At 41.8% G+C, this 18,128-nt stretch overlaps 1 protein-coding gene across 3 annotated transcripts in view; it reads left to right on the forward strand.

Annotated features, from left to right (window-relative positions):
* Positions 1 to 18,128, forward strand: part of s39ab (Zinc transporter SLC39A11) — a 143,007-nt gene that overhangs the window by 105,959 nt on the left and 18,920 nt on the right. For all 3 annotated transcript variants that reach the window (XM_014178910.3, XM_082970352.1, NM_001173736.1), the window contains one exon: positions 3,711 to 3,893. In XM_014178910.3, the coding sequence (XP_014034385.1) occupies positions 3,711 to 3,893 (183 nt within the window). The remainder of the gene's footprint in view (positions 1 to 3,710; positions 3,894 to 18,128) is intronic.

The following is an 18,128-nucleotide window of genomic DNA, read 5'->3' on the forward strand; positions in this document are numbered from 1 at the left end:
TTATTTAACTAGGCAAGTCAGTTAACCTCTCTAGGCTAGGCGGGACGAATTCGTCCCACCTACGTAACAGCCACGGCTATCCTGTGGCGCGATTTTCAAAACCTTAAAAATCCTATTACTTCAATTTCTCAAACATATGACTATTTTACAGCCATTTAAAGATAAGACTCTCGTTAATCTAACCACACTGTCCGATTTCAAAAAGGCTTTACAACGAAAGCAAAACATTAGATTATGTCAGCAGAGTACCAAGCCAGAAATAATCAGACACCCATTTTTCAAGCCAGCATATAATGTCACCAAAACCCAGAAGACAGCTAAATGCAGCACTCACCTTTGATGATCTTCATCAGATGACAACCCTAGGACATTATGTTATACAATGCATGCATGTTTTGTTCAATCAAGTTCATATTTATATCAAAAACCAGCTTTTTACATTAGCATGTGACGTTCAGAACTAGCATACCCCCCGCAAACTTCCGGGGAATTCGCTAACATTTTACTAAATTACTCACGATAAACGTTCACAAAAAGCATAACAATTATTTTAAGAATTATAGATACAGACCTCCTCTATGCACTCGATATGTCCGATTTTAAAATAGCTTTTTGGTGAAAGCACATTTTGCAATATTCTAAGTACATAGCCCAGGCATCACGGGCTCGCTATTTAGACACCCGGCAAGTTTAGCACTCACCATAATCATATTTACTATTATAAAAATGTCATTACCTTTTGTTGTCTTCGTCAGAATACACACCCAGGACAGCTACTTCAATAACAAATGTTGGTTTGGTCCAAAATAATCCATCGTTATATCCGAATAGCGGCGTTTTGTTCGTGCGTTCCAGACACTATCCGAAATAGTAAAGAAGTGTCACGCGTTTGGCGCAATTCGTGACAATAAAATTCTAAGTATTCCATTACCGTACGTCGAAGCATGTCAACCGCTGTTTAAAATCAATTTTTACGACATTTTTCTCGTAGAAAAGCGATAATATTCCGACAGGGAATCTCCTTTTCGGCAAACAGAGGAAAAAATCCCAAAGGCGGGGGCGGTCGGGGTCACGCGCATAAGCTAGTGTCTCTTGATGGGCCACTTGAGAAAGGCGATAATGTGTTTCAGCCTGGGGCTGGAATGACGACATTCTGTTTTTTCCCGGGCTCTGAGAGCCTATGGAAGACGTGGGAAGTGTCACGTTAGAGCAGAGATCCTTAGTAAATGATAGAGATGGAAAAGAAGTTCAACAAATGGTCAGACAGGCCACTTCCTGTAAAGGAATCTCTCAGGTTTTGACCTGCCATTTGAGTTCTGTTATACTCACAGACACCATTCAAACAGTTTTAGAAAATTTAGGGTGTTTTCTATCCATATGTAATAAGTATATGCATATTCTAGTTACTGAGTAGGAGTGGTAACCAGATTAAATCGGGTATGTTTTTTATCCAGCCGTGTCAATACTGCCCCCTAGCCCTAACAGGTTAAGAACAAATTCTTATTTACGATGGTGGCCTACCCCGACCAAACCCGGACGAAGCTGGGCCAATCTTGCGCCACCCTATGGGACTCCCAATCACGGCCGGATGTGATACAGCCTGGATTCGAACCAGGCACTGCAGTGACACCTCTTGCACTGAGATGCAGTGTCTTAGACCACTGCGCCACTTGGGAGCCCTCTTAAGTTTTAGCCCCACCCATCTATTTAATGGTTTTTCCGAGTGTTCTGTCCGAACAACAGCTGTCAAGCACCCAAGCTAACTTGCTAGCTTACTATCTGCTTCCAGAGACAAATGAGAAAACAGCTCACTGTCCACTTTACTCGTCCCTAGCAGAGCTGGCTAGGCTGTTTTTATGTTATCCAGAGCGTTGGTGAATGCAGCTATGCTGCTGGCAACAATTGATGCATTTTTGCCAACATTTACTGACACCGGCCTTATTTGTCAGTTATTCTGCGCTCTGGCACACTCAGACGAGAGTGCTCTGAAATCGCAGTAGATAGCCAGAGCAAATTTACAGTTGTCGCAGTGACATTCTATTGAAATGGTTACTTGCATAGTGGAGTCTTTTGTTAAGACATGTAGCTAGTTAGCTAGGTAAACAATGAACTGTAATCCCAACTCATGACATTATTACCCTGCATAAATCTGCAGGTAGCTAACTAACCAGGTTCAATGTTAGCTAGCTAACATTAGTCTATCACTAGCAAAGCAAATGGCTCTGAGATACAAATAATGTTACTACACAGATCATACACGTAACGTTAGCTAGCTGACCTAACAACAGCAGTCAAGCACCCAAGCTAAATGGCTAACGTTGGCTAACGTTGGCTAGCTTGCAGGCACAGTTGACCACCCCCTTTCTTCCTGGCACTCATTCTTCTGGCGTCTCTTCATTTTCTTCTTCAGATAGCATTACCGTTCATCCTCACAATGGCACACATGTAACTCATGCCTGTCAAAGCGGATGCCCTTGATAATGTCCCGATTTCAGTATCTGGGGAATAATCAGATTTTCCCAAGCAAATTCATCTCTCACCTGAGCTTCCACCACCATTCCGTACAGTCCATTCTGTCTTGTCCATTTTCTGACCAGTGTATCAGCAGCATGACAGGAGTTTGGGCGTGGTCTCTCTCCATGCTCACTTCACGTGGACGGTCTCAGCACATGCCGCACTCAGCTTCAGGTAGAAGTGTTGAAGGACAGGGCCGTAATGAACGCCATTGTCGCCATTACATCAGCTGGTTAGAGGGGGTGAGGCTCACACTGTTCTCGGTCGAATTATCCCTTCCATGCATCTAGATACCATCTGTAGTCACTATCGCCATAACTTCGAGAGAGGACAGACCAAAACAACAGTTTAAGGCATTTCTGATTCAGGAAATCCAGACAAACTTTTCCCCGTATGACTAATTATTACATTCCCACTTTTCTTAATACAAAATGTCTAAGACAAACGTCAAAGAGCATACCAACACACTGTTGAAACCATTTTGCAAATTGGCTTAAAGTCCCTTATCATACTGGCGACCTCACCGCAGAGTTACAGGGTCAGGGAGTTAGAGCAGACCCTATCTGGTTAGATTTGTTATTGAAGCAATGACAAAAATGAAACAACCCAAATAACTACAGCAATACACTTCTTCATATGTACCAGCATGAATAGTTGTATTATCATCATTTAGTCATGTCCAGAGCGTGCAGTCACTTTACTCTCTGAATTTAAAGTAGATTGTTCAATTTGTTTTTGCTAATTGCATTGACGCACTCATTATTCTTGTGTAGAAGAATTTAACAATCGTTTGCAGTCATTTGATCATTTCCAGTGCCGTTCTCTTTGTGTATTGTTTATGCTGATTCAAGCAGACAATTGCCGAAATGCAATTGTTTTAGTTAATTAACTGAGATTTTATGATATTAAATTCATGCTGTTTGAAAATTGTTACTGTTAGCTAAATAATGGAATTGTGCTCATGCCTTTATACTGAAAACATAATACAAATGATGATGACCATACTCATCAGCTTCTCATCAGACCTCTGTCTCACTTGGACTTTCCATTAGATCCCATTTGCTGAAATAATTGTTACCATTGCTTAATCGCCTTCTAACATTCCTTAATCGTATTCTAATCTGAAAGATTGCTTGATTGGCAAGCGCAGTATGTTGTAGGAATGTTGTCTGAATGTTGTCTTTTCTTCCTTACAGATAAGCTTGAGAACGGAGGAGACGTGTACCAAAGGAGGAAAGGCCCCTATGCCGATGCTGGCTCTTCAGACTCCGAGGAACAGGAAGTGGGCAGTCGACAACAGGATGGGGCAGGGCAAACAGGAAGCAGCTGGAGGCGCATCGTCCTCCTGATCCTGGCCATCACCATCCACAACATCCCAGGTGAGAAGAAGAACCCACCATAGCCCAGTCTGTGATGCTCAGTCCCAAACCAACCCCTACACCCTAACTTCTAGATCCTAGCCCCTATTACATTTCCCCAGTCTTTTCATCGACATCTGGATTGGATTGGTTAGGTTCTTAAGGATCAGTAGTATGGTAACAGGCTGATTCCCTTTGTGGAATTTTCCCCATATTGCTTAAGCTACACCTCAGCAATCCTCAAAGAGGGAGTAGTGTGTAGGGGTAAATTTAGTATAGCTAAAGATATATCTGTAGCAGTGATTTTGAAGAGCCAACACACCATTTGCTATAGCTTTCTCCTCTAGTTGGTAGGCTTGGGCGGTATACTGTATATACCATATACCGGGGTATTTGGAATAATCCACGGGATGGCTTTTCAATATAATCAAAACAATGTCTTTGAAGTTTTTCAATGAATTTGATTATTTGTAGCTACTTTTTAAGTGAATACCTGCAGTCAACTTGTGCAATACGTTGTCTTACATTATGAAGCATACAGTAGTTCCGCAGAACTGTTGACCCAGTCACGTGTTTGTTTGTAAAAAACACAACGGGAGAAAGCGGGTGCTGGTGAGTCCAGCTGTGTATTTGGTTTAACTTGCTAGTTAGGTAAGTAAGTGGCTGAATTAATAAGGAGGCCATTGGACTTTTTGTGTTTTTAACACCGCCTTGTGTACTAAAACGGTAATAAAACTGAAATCCCGGGATGAGAGAAGGACGGTATGACGATATGAACATCTTGATACCGCCCAACCTACTAGTTTGACTGATGATGGAGTATTGATGAGGATGAGTTGTGCTTTCCTGAAGGGGCTATGCATTTACCGCTAGGCGTCCCCTGCTTGTTGAGGCAAGTCTGCTCCTATATGTGTTTTTACCTTAATAAGCTTAAACCTGCACCAACTGGGAGAATCAATAGCAGTGTTTTCAGAGGTTTCAGGGGGGGTAGAGTGTGATCCGTGGTCATAAGAGTGTGACAGGCTTAGGATGCAGGAGCATCCCTGTGTCACTCCACGTGTGTTAGTGAAATATGGAGAACAACGAAAACACTGTCCATTAATTCAATGTACAAACGTAGTTACCTAATCGATGGCCTCGCCCCAAAGTGTGGTCCTTTTAATTGGAGGAAAAAGTCAAGAGTGAGAAGTTTAATTGATTCCTGTGTTCACAGGCAGTCTAGCTTAACTCCACGTGAACAGATGTGCATCGTTTAATGACAGTGTCGGGTGTTGTTGCCCCGACACGCTGATCTTGGGTCAGTTTTAAATGTTCATTGCTAATGGTTAAGGTTAGGGTTGGGGGAGGGGATGCTGATCCTAGATCTGTACCTAGGGAGAATTACACCTCAGAGTTTTAATGCCGGTGTTTTCCAGGAAGTGCGGATGAACGCTCATCCATATAAATTGGTGACACGTACCGTCTGTGATATCATGGCTGGTGAAATACATAATCTGAATCAGCACGCATAGCAACAATGCATTATAGACTATACAGACACATAATTTACCTGGTATGTCTTAATGTAAATGTAATGTTAGCATGACAAGGCCATGTTACAAGGCGTCAATTCAGTGCAGTTTTTATTGGGGGGGCGGCATATCAGAGCTGGTGAAATGTAGTCATTTGAAACAGAACGTAGTGACAATTACAATACACATACAGACACATCATTACACACCATTAGCCTAGTATATCTCAATGTTATCGTGACAAGGCCATGCATGCTACAAGGCGTCAATTTTGTTTCAATTTTGTCGGCGTGTGGAAGTGGTGATCCTAACTGACCTAAGACAGGGAATTTTTACTAGGATTAAGTGTCAGGAATTGTGAAAAACTGAGTTTAAATGTATTTGGCTAAGGTGTATGTAAACTTCCCACTTCAACTGAAGTCCCCACAAGATTAGTAAACAAACAAAACATTTGACCAACTGGTGACATTTTGTTCTTCCACACAAGGTCAAATGCAATTTCTAGGGAGTTTAGGGTTAAGGTTAGAATTAGTGTTAGGGTTAGGAGCTAGGGTTAGTTTTAGGGTTAAGTTGGGTTTCGGGAAAATAGGATTTTGAATGGGACTGAATTGAATGTCCCCACAAGGTCAGTTATACAAGACAGTGTGTGTGCGTGTGTGTCTGGTAATTGTTTTGGATCAGGGACAGGGAAAATGTAATCAATCAACAGCTCAAAGCTGACAGTTATGGGAGCACTCAAAGGTATAATTTAACTTACTGAGGATTAGCGTGATAGCATTAGAACGCGTACAAATATACTACCGGACCCCAGTCTTCTCTCCCAGAGCCATCGTCAAGCTTCTCTGGTCATCAATGATTATTGACTAGATGTATTACTACCATTATGCCGCTGTTCATTGTTAATTCATTTCCATTAGCATTAGTATGTACAGTATCTATTTATCCTGCTACTGGTCACTGTTACTTGTGTTTACATGTATATATTACCATTAGTATATTACCATAAGTATTTATGTTTCCCTGCTACCAATCACTTCAACAACCAAAAAATCAACATATAAAGCAATTAGATCTAGACAACATAACTTTCTCTGATATAGATCATCAATATTTACATTTCCCAAATAGACATAATTGTGGAGATGGATGGATGGATGGATGGATGGATGGATGGATGGATGGATGGATACAGACAGACAGACAGACAGAAACGACTGTTCATCGTATAATGTTTCTTGATCCCGGCTGGTGTGGACTGGACTGATCTGAACCACAACACAGAAACCTCCCTAGGCTTATTAGTTACCAGTAGTCAGCCCACTGAGCCATTCATCAGTCCATTGTTAAGCTTCCCCACATTGAGCCCACCAAGCCATGCTGCTGTCTCTGACTGTCCCTGTCCTCCCCTGAGAATTGGCTGTGTGTGTGCCACATTTACATGATAGAAGCTTGGCAAGCCACAGAGCACTACCAAGCCTTTTCTCTGGCTTAACCAACAAGGCATGCAACAAATTTGACTCTGCGATTGACAGCTGAATACAGTCCAACACAGATAGTGAGAGGATGAGTACATATGAGCTCGTTCTGGTCCAGAGGCCCAGCTCCAGGCTCTGCCCCAGGCTCGGTGGACCAAACAAAGCCCCCCTTCTGGCGATGCTCAACCGTGGTTGGCTGTAGGCTTGTCCTCTGGGCCTGTGGCCTTTTAAAACCTCATTGCTCAGCTTAATCTACACTCATGTTTGTAAGAGCTTTTGGGATTTAGCCCTCTGAGGTGTATAGTCTCTTCTTCTTTTTATCGCCAAGCAATGTTTTTGTGTTTACTCTGTGCTTGACACTGAAAGAGACATATTTCGATACAGATTGTTTGGAAGGTAATTTATATTTGATCTAAATTATTTTTCTTCACTCAGTTGTTTCCCTGAGTATTCTCTCTCATGTTCCTCAACACCTCTGTTTTCCATGCTGACTGTGTGTGTGTGTGCTTGAGCATAGATGTACATGTGTGAGTGCCTCTGTGCCTGACCATGCACATACAGTTGAAGTCAGAAGTTTACATACACTTAGGTTGGAGTCATTAAAACTTGTTTTTCAACCACTCCACAAATTTCTTGTTAACAAACTATAGTTTTGGCATGTCGGTTAGGACATCTACTCTGTGCATGACACAAGTAATTTTTCCAACAATAGCTTACAGACAGATTATTTCACTTCTAATTCACTGTATCACAATTCCAGTGGGTCAGAAGTTTACATACACTAAGTCGACTGTGCCTTTAAACAGATTGGAAAATTCCAGAAAATTATGTCATGGCTTTAGAAGCTTTTGATAGGCTAATTGACATCATTTGAGTCAATTGGAGGTGTACCTGTGGATGTATTTCAAGGCCTACCTTCAAACTCAGTGCCTCTTTGCTTGTCATCATGGGAAAATCAAAAGAAATCATCCAAGAACTGAGAAAAAAAATTGTAGACCTCTACAAGTCTGGTTCATCATTGGGAGCAATTTCCAAACGCCTGAATGTACCACGTTCATCTGTACAAACAATAGTACGCAAGTATAAACACCATGGGACCACGCAACTGTCATACCGCTCAGGAAGGAGACGTGTTCTGTCTCCTAGAGATGAATGTACTTTGGTGTGAAAAGTGCAAATTAATCCCAGAACAACAGCAAAATACCTTGTGAAGATGCTGGAGGAAACAGGTACAAAGTATCTATATCCACAGTAAAACGAGTCCTATATCGACATAACCTGAAAGGCCGCTCAGCAAGGAAGAAGCCACTGCTACAAAACCGCCATAAAAAGCCAGACTATGGTTTTCAACTGCACATGGAGAAATGTCCTCTGGTCTGATGAAACAAAAATAGAACTGTTTGGCCATAATGACCATCGTTATGTTTGTAGGAAAAAGGGAGACGCTTGCAAGCCAAGGAATACCATCCCAACTGTGAAGCACGGGGGTGGCAGCATCATGTTGTGGGGGTGCTTTGCTGTAGGAGGGACTGGTGCACTTCACAAAATAGATGGCATCATGAGGGAGGAATAATACGTGGATATATTGAAGCAACATCTCAAGACATCAGTCAGGATGTTAATCTATAATTCTTTGAATGAGAATATAAAATTTTAACAATGTTTTCGAATAGTAATTTTGTAAATTGTAGCGCTGATTCACCGGAAGCATTTGAGGGAAAATATTTTCTGAACGTCACGCGCTGATGTAAAATGCTGTTTTTATATATAAATATGAACTTTATCGAACAAAAAATGCATGTATTGTGTAACATGGTGTCCTAGGAGTGTCATCTGATGAAGATTGTCAAAGGTTAGTGCTGCATTTAGCTGTGTTTTGGGTATTTGTGATGCATGCTAGTTGCTTTGAAAATGGCAGTGTGATTATTTTGGGCTGGGTACTCTCCTAACATAATCTAATGTTTTGCTTTTGCTGTAAAGCCTTTTTGAAATCGGACAACGTGGTTCGATTCAGGGGAGGTGTATCTATAAAATGGTGTAAAATAGTCATATGTTTGAGAAATTGAAGTTTTAGCATTTAGGAGGTATTTGTATTTCGCGCTACGCGATTCCACTGGCTGTTGACTAGTTCCCAGACAGGTTAAAGCTTGGTCGCAAATGGGTCTTCCAAATGGACAATGACCCCAAGCATACTTCCAAAGTTGTGGCAAAATGGCTTAACTTCTTGGGGCTATGTGGGACGCTAGCGTGCCACCCGTGGTGCACCCTATCAACAGCAGGTGCATTTCAAGAGCGGCAAATTTGAAACCAAATAAATGTCAAAATTCAAATTTTTCAAACATACAACTATCTTACACCCTTTGAAAGATAAACGTCTCCTTAATCTAACCACGTTGTCCGATTTCAAAAAGGTTTTACGGCGAAAGCATAAAGTTAGATTATGTTAGGAGAGTACATTGACAATAGCTGTGTGTAATGTTTTGTCAATTCAAAGACAGGGTCACCAAAACCATAAAACCAGCTAAAATGATGCACTAACCTTTTACAATCTCCATCAGATGACACTCCTAGGACATTATGTTAGACAATGCATGCATTTTTAGTTCTATCAAGTTCATATTTATATCCAAAAACAGCGTTTTACTATGGCATTGATGTTGAGGAAATCGTTTCCCTCCAATAACCGGCAGTCAAGTCAGCACCACAAATTAAATAATTAAAATTAGAAAACATTGGTAAAATATTATATTGTCATTTAAAGAATTCTAGATTTACATCTCTTGAACGCAATCAACTTGCCAGATTTAAAAATAACCTTACTGGGAAATCACACTTTGCAATAATCTGAGCACTGCGCCCAGAAAAATATGCTTTGCTATACAGACAAACGGCCATGTTGGAGAGATCTAAAATCGAAAATACTATGTAAATAATCCATTACCTTTGATTCTCTTCATCAGATGTCACTTCCAGGAATCCCAGGTCCATAACGAATGTAGTTTTGTTCAAAAAAGCTCATCATTTATATCCAAAAAGCTCCGTGTTGTTAGCACATGATCTAAGCCAGCCGGACTTCTCGTCATGAACGAGGGGAAAAAATATATTTACGTTCGTTCAAACATGTCAAACGTTGTATAGCATAAATCATTAGTGCCTTTTTTAACCAGAACATGAATAATATTCAAGGTGGACGAATGCATTCTCTTTTATAACGTATTGGAACGAGGGTACCCAACATGAACTCGCACGCCAGAGTCTAATCGGCCATCACCGTTCCATGGCTCTTGTTCGGTCAGATCTCACAGTAAAAGACTCAAAACACTTTGTAAAGGCTGGTGACATCTAGTGGAAGCAATAGGAAGTGCCAAAACATGAATCAACCCCTGTGTGTTTCAATGGCATAGGCTTAAAGGTAATTCAACACATCAGGTATCCACTTCCTGTCAGAAAATGTCTCAGGGTTTTGCCTGCCAAATGAGTTCTGTTATACTCACAGACACCATTCAAACAGTTTTAGAAACTTTAGGGTGTTTTCTATCCATATATAATAAGTATATGCATATTCTAGTTACTGGGTAGGATTAGTAACCAGATTAAATCGGGTACGTTTTTTTATCCAGCCGTGAAAATACTGCCCCCTAGCCCCAACAGGTTAAGGTCAACAAAGTCAAGGTTCTGGAGTGGCCATCACAAAGCCCTCATCTCAATTCTATAGAAAATTGGTGGGCAGAACTGAAAAAGCGTGTGCGAGCAAGGAGGCCTACAAGTCTGACTCAATTACACCAGCTCTGTCAGGAGGAATGGGCCAAAATTCACCCAACTTATTGTGGGAAGCTTGTGGAAGTCTACCCAAAACGTTTGACCCAAGTTAAACAATTTAAAGGCAATGCTACCAAATACTAATTGAGTGTATGTAAACTTCTGACCCACTGGTAATGTGATGAAAGAAATAAAAGCTGAAATAAATCATTCTCTCTACTATTATTCTGACATTTCACATTCTTAAAATAAAGTGGTGATCCTAACTGACCTAAGACAGGGAATTTTTACTAGGATTAAATGTCAGAAAAACTGAGTTTAAATGTATTTGGCTAAGCTGTATGTAAACTTCTGACTTCAACTGTACACGTGTGTATAAGCAGCTTCCCAGTATATTCCTCGCTAATGTTCAGTCTCTGTTGACAATAAAGTAGACAAGCTCAGGGCAAAGATGTCCCTTCAGAGAGACATCAGGGACTGTAACATACTCTGTTTCACAGAATCATCGCTCTCTCCAGATATACTGTCCCCATCCGTACAGCCAGCTGGGTTTTCAGTACATCGCACTGACAGGAATAAAGATCTCTATGGGAAGAAGAAAGGAGGTGGTGTATGTTTGATAGTGTGATTATGATAATGTACAAAAACTCAAGTCCTTTTGTTCACCCGACCTAGATTATTATTATTTTAAAATTTTTATTTGACCTTTATTTAGCCAGGTAGGCCAGTTGAGAACAAGTTCTCATTTACAACTGCGACCTGACCAAGATAAAGCAAAGCAGTGCGACACAAACAACACAGAGTTACACATGGGATAAACAAATATACAGTCAATTACACAATAGAAAAATCTATACACAGTGTGTGCAAATGTAGCAAGATTAGGGAGGAAAGGCAATACATAGGCCATAGTGGCGAAATAATTACAATTTAGCATTAACACTGGAGTGATAGATGTGCAGATGATGATGTGCAAGTAGAGATACTGGGGTGCAAAAGAGAAAGTGGGTAAGTAATAATATTGGGATGAGGTAGTCGAGTGTGCTATTTACAGATTGGCTGTGTACAGGTACAGTGATCGGTAAGCTGCTCAGACAGCTGATGCTTAAATTTAGAGAGGGAGATATAAGACTGCAGCTTCAGAGATTTCTGCAGTTCGTCCCAGTCATTGGCAGCAGAGAACTGGAAGGAAAGGCAGACAAAGAAAGTGTTGGTTTTGGGGATGACCAGTGCAATATACCTGCTGGAGTGTGTGCTACGGGTGGGTGTTGCTATGGTGACCAGTGAGCTAAGATATGGCGGGGATTTACCTAGCAAAGACTTATAGATGACCTGGAGCCAGTGGGTTTGGCGACGGATATGTAGCGAGGGCCAGCCAACGAGAACATACTGGTCGCAGTGGTGGGTAGTATATGGGGCTTTAGTGACAAATTCGATGGCTTTGTGATAGACTACATCCAATTTGCTGAGTAGAGTGTTGGAAGCTATTTTGGAAAATGACATCGCCGAAGTCAAGAATCGGTAGGATAGTCAGTTTTACGAGGGTATATTTGCAGCATGAGTGAAGGAGGCTTTATTGCGAAATAGGAAGCCGATTCTAGATTTCATTTTGGATTGGAGATGCTTAATGTGAGTCGGGAAGGAGAGTTTACAGTCTAACCAGACACCTAGGTATTTGTAGTTGTCCACATATTCTAAGTCAGAACCGTCCAGAGTAGAGATGCTAGTCAGGCGGGTGGGTGCAGGCAGCGATCGGTTGAAGAGCATGCTTTTAGTTTTACTAGCATTTAAGAGCAGTTGGAGGCCATGGAAGGAGTGTTGTATGGCATTGAAGCTCGTTTGGAGGTTTATTAACAGTGTCCAAAGAAGGGCCAGATGTATACAGAATGGTGTCATCTGCGTAGAGGTAGATCAAAGAATCATCTGCAGCAAGAGCGACATCATTGATATATACGTAGAAAAGAGTCGGCCCGAGAATTGAACCCTGTGGCAGCCCCATAGAGACTGCCAGAGGTCTGGACAACAGGCCCTCCGATTTGACACACTGAACTCTATCTGAGAAGTAGTTGGTGAAGCAGGCGAGGCTGTCATTTGAGAAGCTAAGGCTATTGAGTCTGCCGATAAGAATGTGGTGATTGACAGATTCGAAAGTCTTGGCCAGGTCGATGAAGACGGCTGCACAGTACTGTCTTCTATCGATGGCGGTTATGATATCGTTTAGGACCATCAGTGTGGCTGAGGTGCACCCATGACCAGCTCGGAAACCAGATTGCCTAGTGGAGAAGGTACGGTGGGATTCGAAATGGTCGGTGATCTGTTCATTAACTTTGCTTTTGAAGACTTTAGAAAGGCAGGGTGGGATAGATATAGGTCTGTAACAGTTAGGGTCTAGAGTAGAGGTCGACCGGTTATGATTTTTCAACACCGATACCGATTATTGGAGGACCAGAAAGGCCGATACCGATTAATTGGTCAATTTTTTACATTTATTTGTAATAATGACAATTACCACAATACTGAATGAACACTTATTTTAACTTAATTTAATACATCAATAAAATCAATTTATCCTCAAATAAATAATGAAACATGTTCAATTTGGTTTAAATAATGCAAAAACAAAGTGTTGGAGAAGAAAGTAAAAGTGCGTTATGTGCCATGTAAAAAAGCTTACGTTTAAGTTCCTTGCTCAGAACATGAGAACATATGAAAGCTGGTGGTTCCTTTTAACATGAGTCTTCAATGTTCCCAGGTAAGAAGTTTTAGGTTGTAGTTATTATCGGAATTATAGGACTATTTCTCTCTATACCATTTGTATTTCATATACCTTGGATGTTCTTATAGGCACTTTAGTATTGCCAGTGTAACAGTATAGCTTCCGTCCCTCTCCTCGCCCCTACCTGGGCTCGAACCAGGAACACATCGACAACAGCCACCCTCGAAGCATCGTTACCCATCGCTCCACAAAAGCCGTGGCCCTTGCAGAGCAAGGGAAACAACTACTGCAAGTCTCAGAGCGAGTGACGTTTGAAACGCTATTAGCGCGCACCCCGCTAACTAGCTAGCCATTTCACATTGGTTACACCAGCCTAATCTCGGGAGTTGATAGGCTTGAAGTCATAAACAGCTCAATGCTTGAAGCACAGCGAAGAGCTGCTGGCAAACGCACGAAAGTGCTGTTTGAATGAATGCTTACGAGCCTGCTGCTGCCTACCATCGCTCAGTCAGACTGCTCTATCAAATATCAAATCATAGACTTAATTATAACATAATAACACACAGAAATACGAGCCTTTGGTCATTAATATGGTAGAATGCGAAAACTATCATTTTGACTGCCTGACTGCCTGGCCACGCACGCCTCCAACTCAATAATGAAGTTTGCAGACGTCACAACAGTAGTAGGACTGATTACCAACAATGACGTGACAGCCTACAGGGAGGGGGTGAAGGCCCTGGCAGAATGGTGCCCAGAAAATATCCTCTCCCTCAACGTCAACAAAACGAAGGAGCTGATCGTGGACTTCAGGAAACAGCAGAGGGAGCACGCCCCTATCCACATCGACGGGACCACAGTGGAGAGGGTGAAAAGCTTCAAGTACCTCGGCATACATGTCACTGACAATCTGAAATGGTCCACCCACACAGACAGTGTGGGGAAGAAGGCGCAACAGCGCCTCTTTCACCACAGGAGGCTGAAGAAATTAGTCTTGGCCCCTAAGACCCTCACAAACTTTTACAGATGCACAATTGAGAGCATCCTGTCGGACTGTATCACCACCTGGTACGGCAACTGCACTGCCCGCAACCTCAGGGCTCTCCAGAGGGTGGAGACGCATCACCGGGGGCACACTGCCTGCCCTCCAGGACACCTACAGCACCCAATGTCACAGGAAGGCCATCAAGATCATCAAGCCATGGCCTGTTCACCCCACTACCATGCAGAAGGCGAGGTCAGTACAAGTGCATCAAAGCTGGGACGGAGAAAAACAGCTTCTATCTCAAAGCCACCACTCTGTTCAATAGTCATCACTAGCCGGCTACCACCCGGTTGCTCAACCCTGCATCTTAGAGGCTGCTGCCCCATATACATAGACATAGAATCACTGCTCACTATAATAATGGAACACAAGTCACTTTAATAATGTTTACATACTACTTTACTCATTTCATTTGTATATACTGTCTTATTTTCTATTGTATTTTTGTCAATTACATTGCTCGTCCTAATATTTCTATATTTCTTAATTCATTCTTTTACTTTTAGATTTGTGTGTATTGTTGTGAATTGTTAGATACTACTGCACTGTTGGAGCTAAGAACACAAGCATTTTGCTACACCTGCCATGCTGTTACACCTGGAATCTGCTAAATATGTGTATGTGATCAATAAGATTTGATTTGATAAGCTATTCTGGACGAAGGATCCAGGCCAGGCCCCTCGCTGGCACACATCAATTCCCACATCAATTAGCTACGGCATGGGTAATGCGCACATGGAAACATGTTTATTATTTCCCTACAGAGAAGACGCAGGAAGACAAGAACAAAGTTAGTTACTATACATGGCTGAGTGTGTTTTTGTACACTCTCTCTCTCTTTCCCTCTCTCTCTCTCTCCACATGTGCTTCCCTCCCAATACTTGGAACAGGAATGGTAATTCAACTTCTCCTCCCTGGAAAAGTAGTGTTCATTATCTCTAGGGCTCAGAGTGATGAGAGCTGGTAGGAAACCATATGTCATTATTTTTCAGAATTAGTTACCTGTGTATCCCTCATAGCTGATGCATTAGGGCACTTAGTCTATATGCATCTTTTCTCGGCTACATCAGCCCTTTGAACATGCCTAGAATGGCCTATTGCCCATTAAGGGAAATGTTTCTCTACCTCTTTGAAAATGCACTTTTCTGTTTGCCGGCTTCTTTCCTTCTCTCCAACTGTCTATCTAATTAGAGATGTTGTATGCAAACCAGCGAGTCAAGAGTTTTCTTCACTTCACACTTCTTTGCCAACTCCAGACTTTTGGACCACAGGGACCAAACTCTTACCTGGCAATTAAATGATCTATTGATATTTCTGTCATCATTCTGACCTTGTCAGCAATGATTATGTAGAGACAGGAGACATCGCTATAATAGAATAATGACAGCAGTAGGACAGCTCGATGGCATTTTCTGACACTTCATGGTGACAGCGTGACATTTTTATGATAGCCTGGTGATAGCGCTATTTTCAAAGAGAATGGGAGACAAATAACAATAAAATAATCGACTGGATGCTTTTGAATGTCAGTCATGCAAACTTAGCTTCCACAGTGACTCACACACACTTATCTCTGATTAGTTAATTAGTTTGCAGTATTATAAGATTATACCCACTGTAATCTTATAATACTGCGAACTAATTAACTAAGTCGCCACCCCCCTTTCAAAATGTTCACCTTTTGTTGCCTTACAGCCTGAAATGAAAGCACATAAAATGAGTCTTTATCCAGCTTTATTTACTCACAGTAACCCACAATATAAGCGAGAAAAAAAATATATAAAGAACGAACTAAAATTAACTAAAAGTAAACAGTGAAACACCGTATTTGGATAAGTGAACACCCCCCCCCCCCCCCCCCCCACCCTAGAATTGCAATTGCAAACTTGCTGAGGTATGCCAGGAAGTTGAAAATGAGAAGTTTTCATTTGAATGAGCTTGAACAATTCTGCAAGGAAGAATGGGCAAATATTGCACAGTCTAGGTGTGCAAAGATAGAGACGTATTCAAAGAGACTCATGGCTGTAATTCAAGCAAAAGGTGGTTCCACCAAGAATTAACTCAAGGGGGTGTCCACTTATCCAAATAGGGTATTTTACGGTTTTAATTTTTATACATTTTCTGATTATTATTATTATTTTTTTTAACTTGGATATTGTGGGTTACTGTGTGTAAATAAAGCTGGAAAAAGTCAGATTTGATGTGTTTTCATTTCAGGCTGTATGGCAACAAAAGGTGAACATTTTGAAAGGGGGTGGTGACTTTCTATACCCACTGTAGCTGTATTAGCAAAGTTACTTTTATTTTGTTTTCTTCATTGTGCCTGAGCTCAGAGCATGTAGATATGTTGTAAAGATTGCTGAGATGCACAAAAACAATATAACATTCATAATAGCTAAATCTTTCTTTTATTAAGTAAAGTTGAACTTTGTACCTTTCCCAGGAGTAGACATGTATGACACATCAAACGCCATCAATCCAATTATATTGGTCGTGTACACATATTTTGCAGATGTTATTGCAGGTGTAGCAAATGAGCTCGGGCCTAGGTCCTGGAGAGATGGAAAGAGACGAGGAGGAATAGTACACATCTTCCTCCTCATCTTTCTCTTCTTCCTCCTCTTCCTCCTATTCCTCCTCCTCCCTTTCTTCCATTCCTCCAGGACCTCGGCTGTGCTCATTTGATAAGATGTACGTTTGTTGAATGACTCACTAGCAACATTTAACGACAACACCCACACGGCAAGGTGTGTGTAGGTGAGCATCTGGCATTGCTATTACCAAGGAGCGAGGGACCCTAGACCTTGAAGGTCTTGATGAATTCATATATTTGGAGAGAGGGGAGAAGAGTTGGAAGAGAGAAGAGAGGGAAAGAGGTGAAGGGGGAGTGTCTGTTAACAATGATGATGTCAGAGCCGACTGCCTTGTGTAAAACGGCATAAAACAACAAGCGGAGATGTCACGACATGGCCGCCAGCAGACAGAGACACACACACACGTACACACACAACCTTCCACACACACTCCAAACCCGGGCCGTAGGTCTCTCCTGGCCTGCTCTGCTGTGTGTCTAGCCTCACATGAGAAAAGGAAAAAGACAGGCAGAGGAGAAGAGACATCCCGACACAACTTCCCAAAGACACCACCAGGGATCAATTCTCGGCTGCTCAGCACTAATTCATGAAAGGTTAACTATCTCCCAGACACAGAGAAGGCCCTGGAGCTTTTGACACAGATTTTGACACTCCCTGCTTTATATATGTAATAACACACTCAAATCAGAAACCTGAAAATCAGAATTGTTATGGTGTGATGGTCGTTGACTACTGTATCATGGTTTGAATACTGGTTTGACTACTATGGTTTGACTACTGGCCAGCAAAAAAGATGGCGCTGCTATATATAGTAGCTGTCTTACGGGATCCTGACCAATTCTGCTATTTTGTTTGTTATTTACGCTGATCTTACATTTTTTTGTACATCATTTCTCCGCCATAATTTCCTATGACCAAGAACAGCTTTTGGACATCAGAACACTGATCACTAACCTCGATTTGGATGAAAATGTCTACTTCAATAAGTCGGCAGCTCTGGAAGTTCTGCTCACTCTGGACTAGGCCCTAATCCTTGGGACTTGAAAGAGGAAGCGGCTGCGAAAAAGAGGCAGGCGAGGCGGCATCCTGAAAAGACTACATTGGCGAGCAAATAGGCCGCCATTGCCCTCAGTTCTATTGGCGAGCGTGCAGTCAC

Source organism: Salmo salar, chromosome 28 (genome assembly GCF_965601325.2).
Source record: "Salmo salar chromosome 28, fSalSal1, whole genome shotgun sequence".
In the NCBI taxonomy this organism is placed as follows: Eukaryota; Metazoa; Chordata; class Actinopteri; order Salmoniformes; family Salmonidae; genus Salmo; species Salmo salar.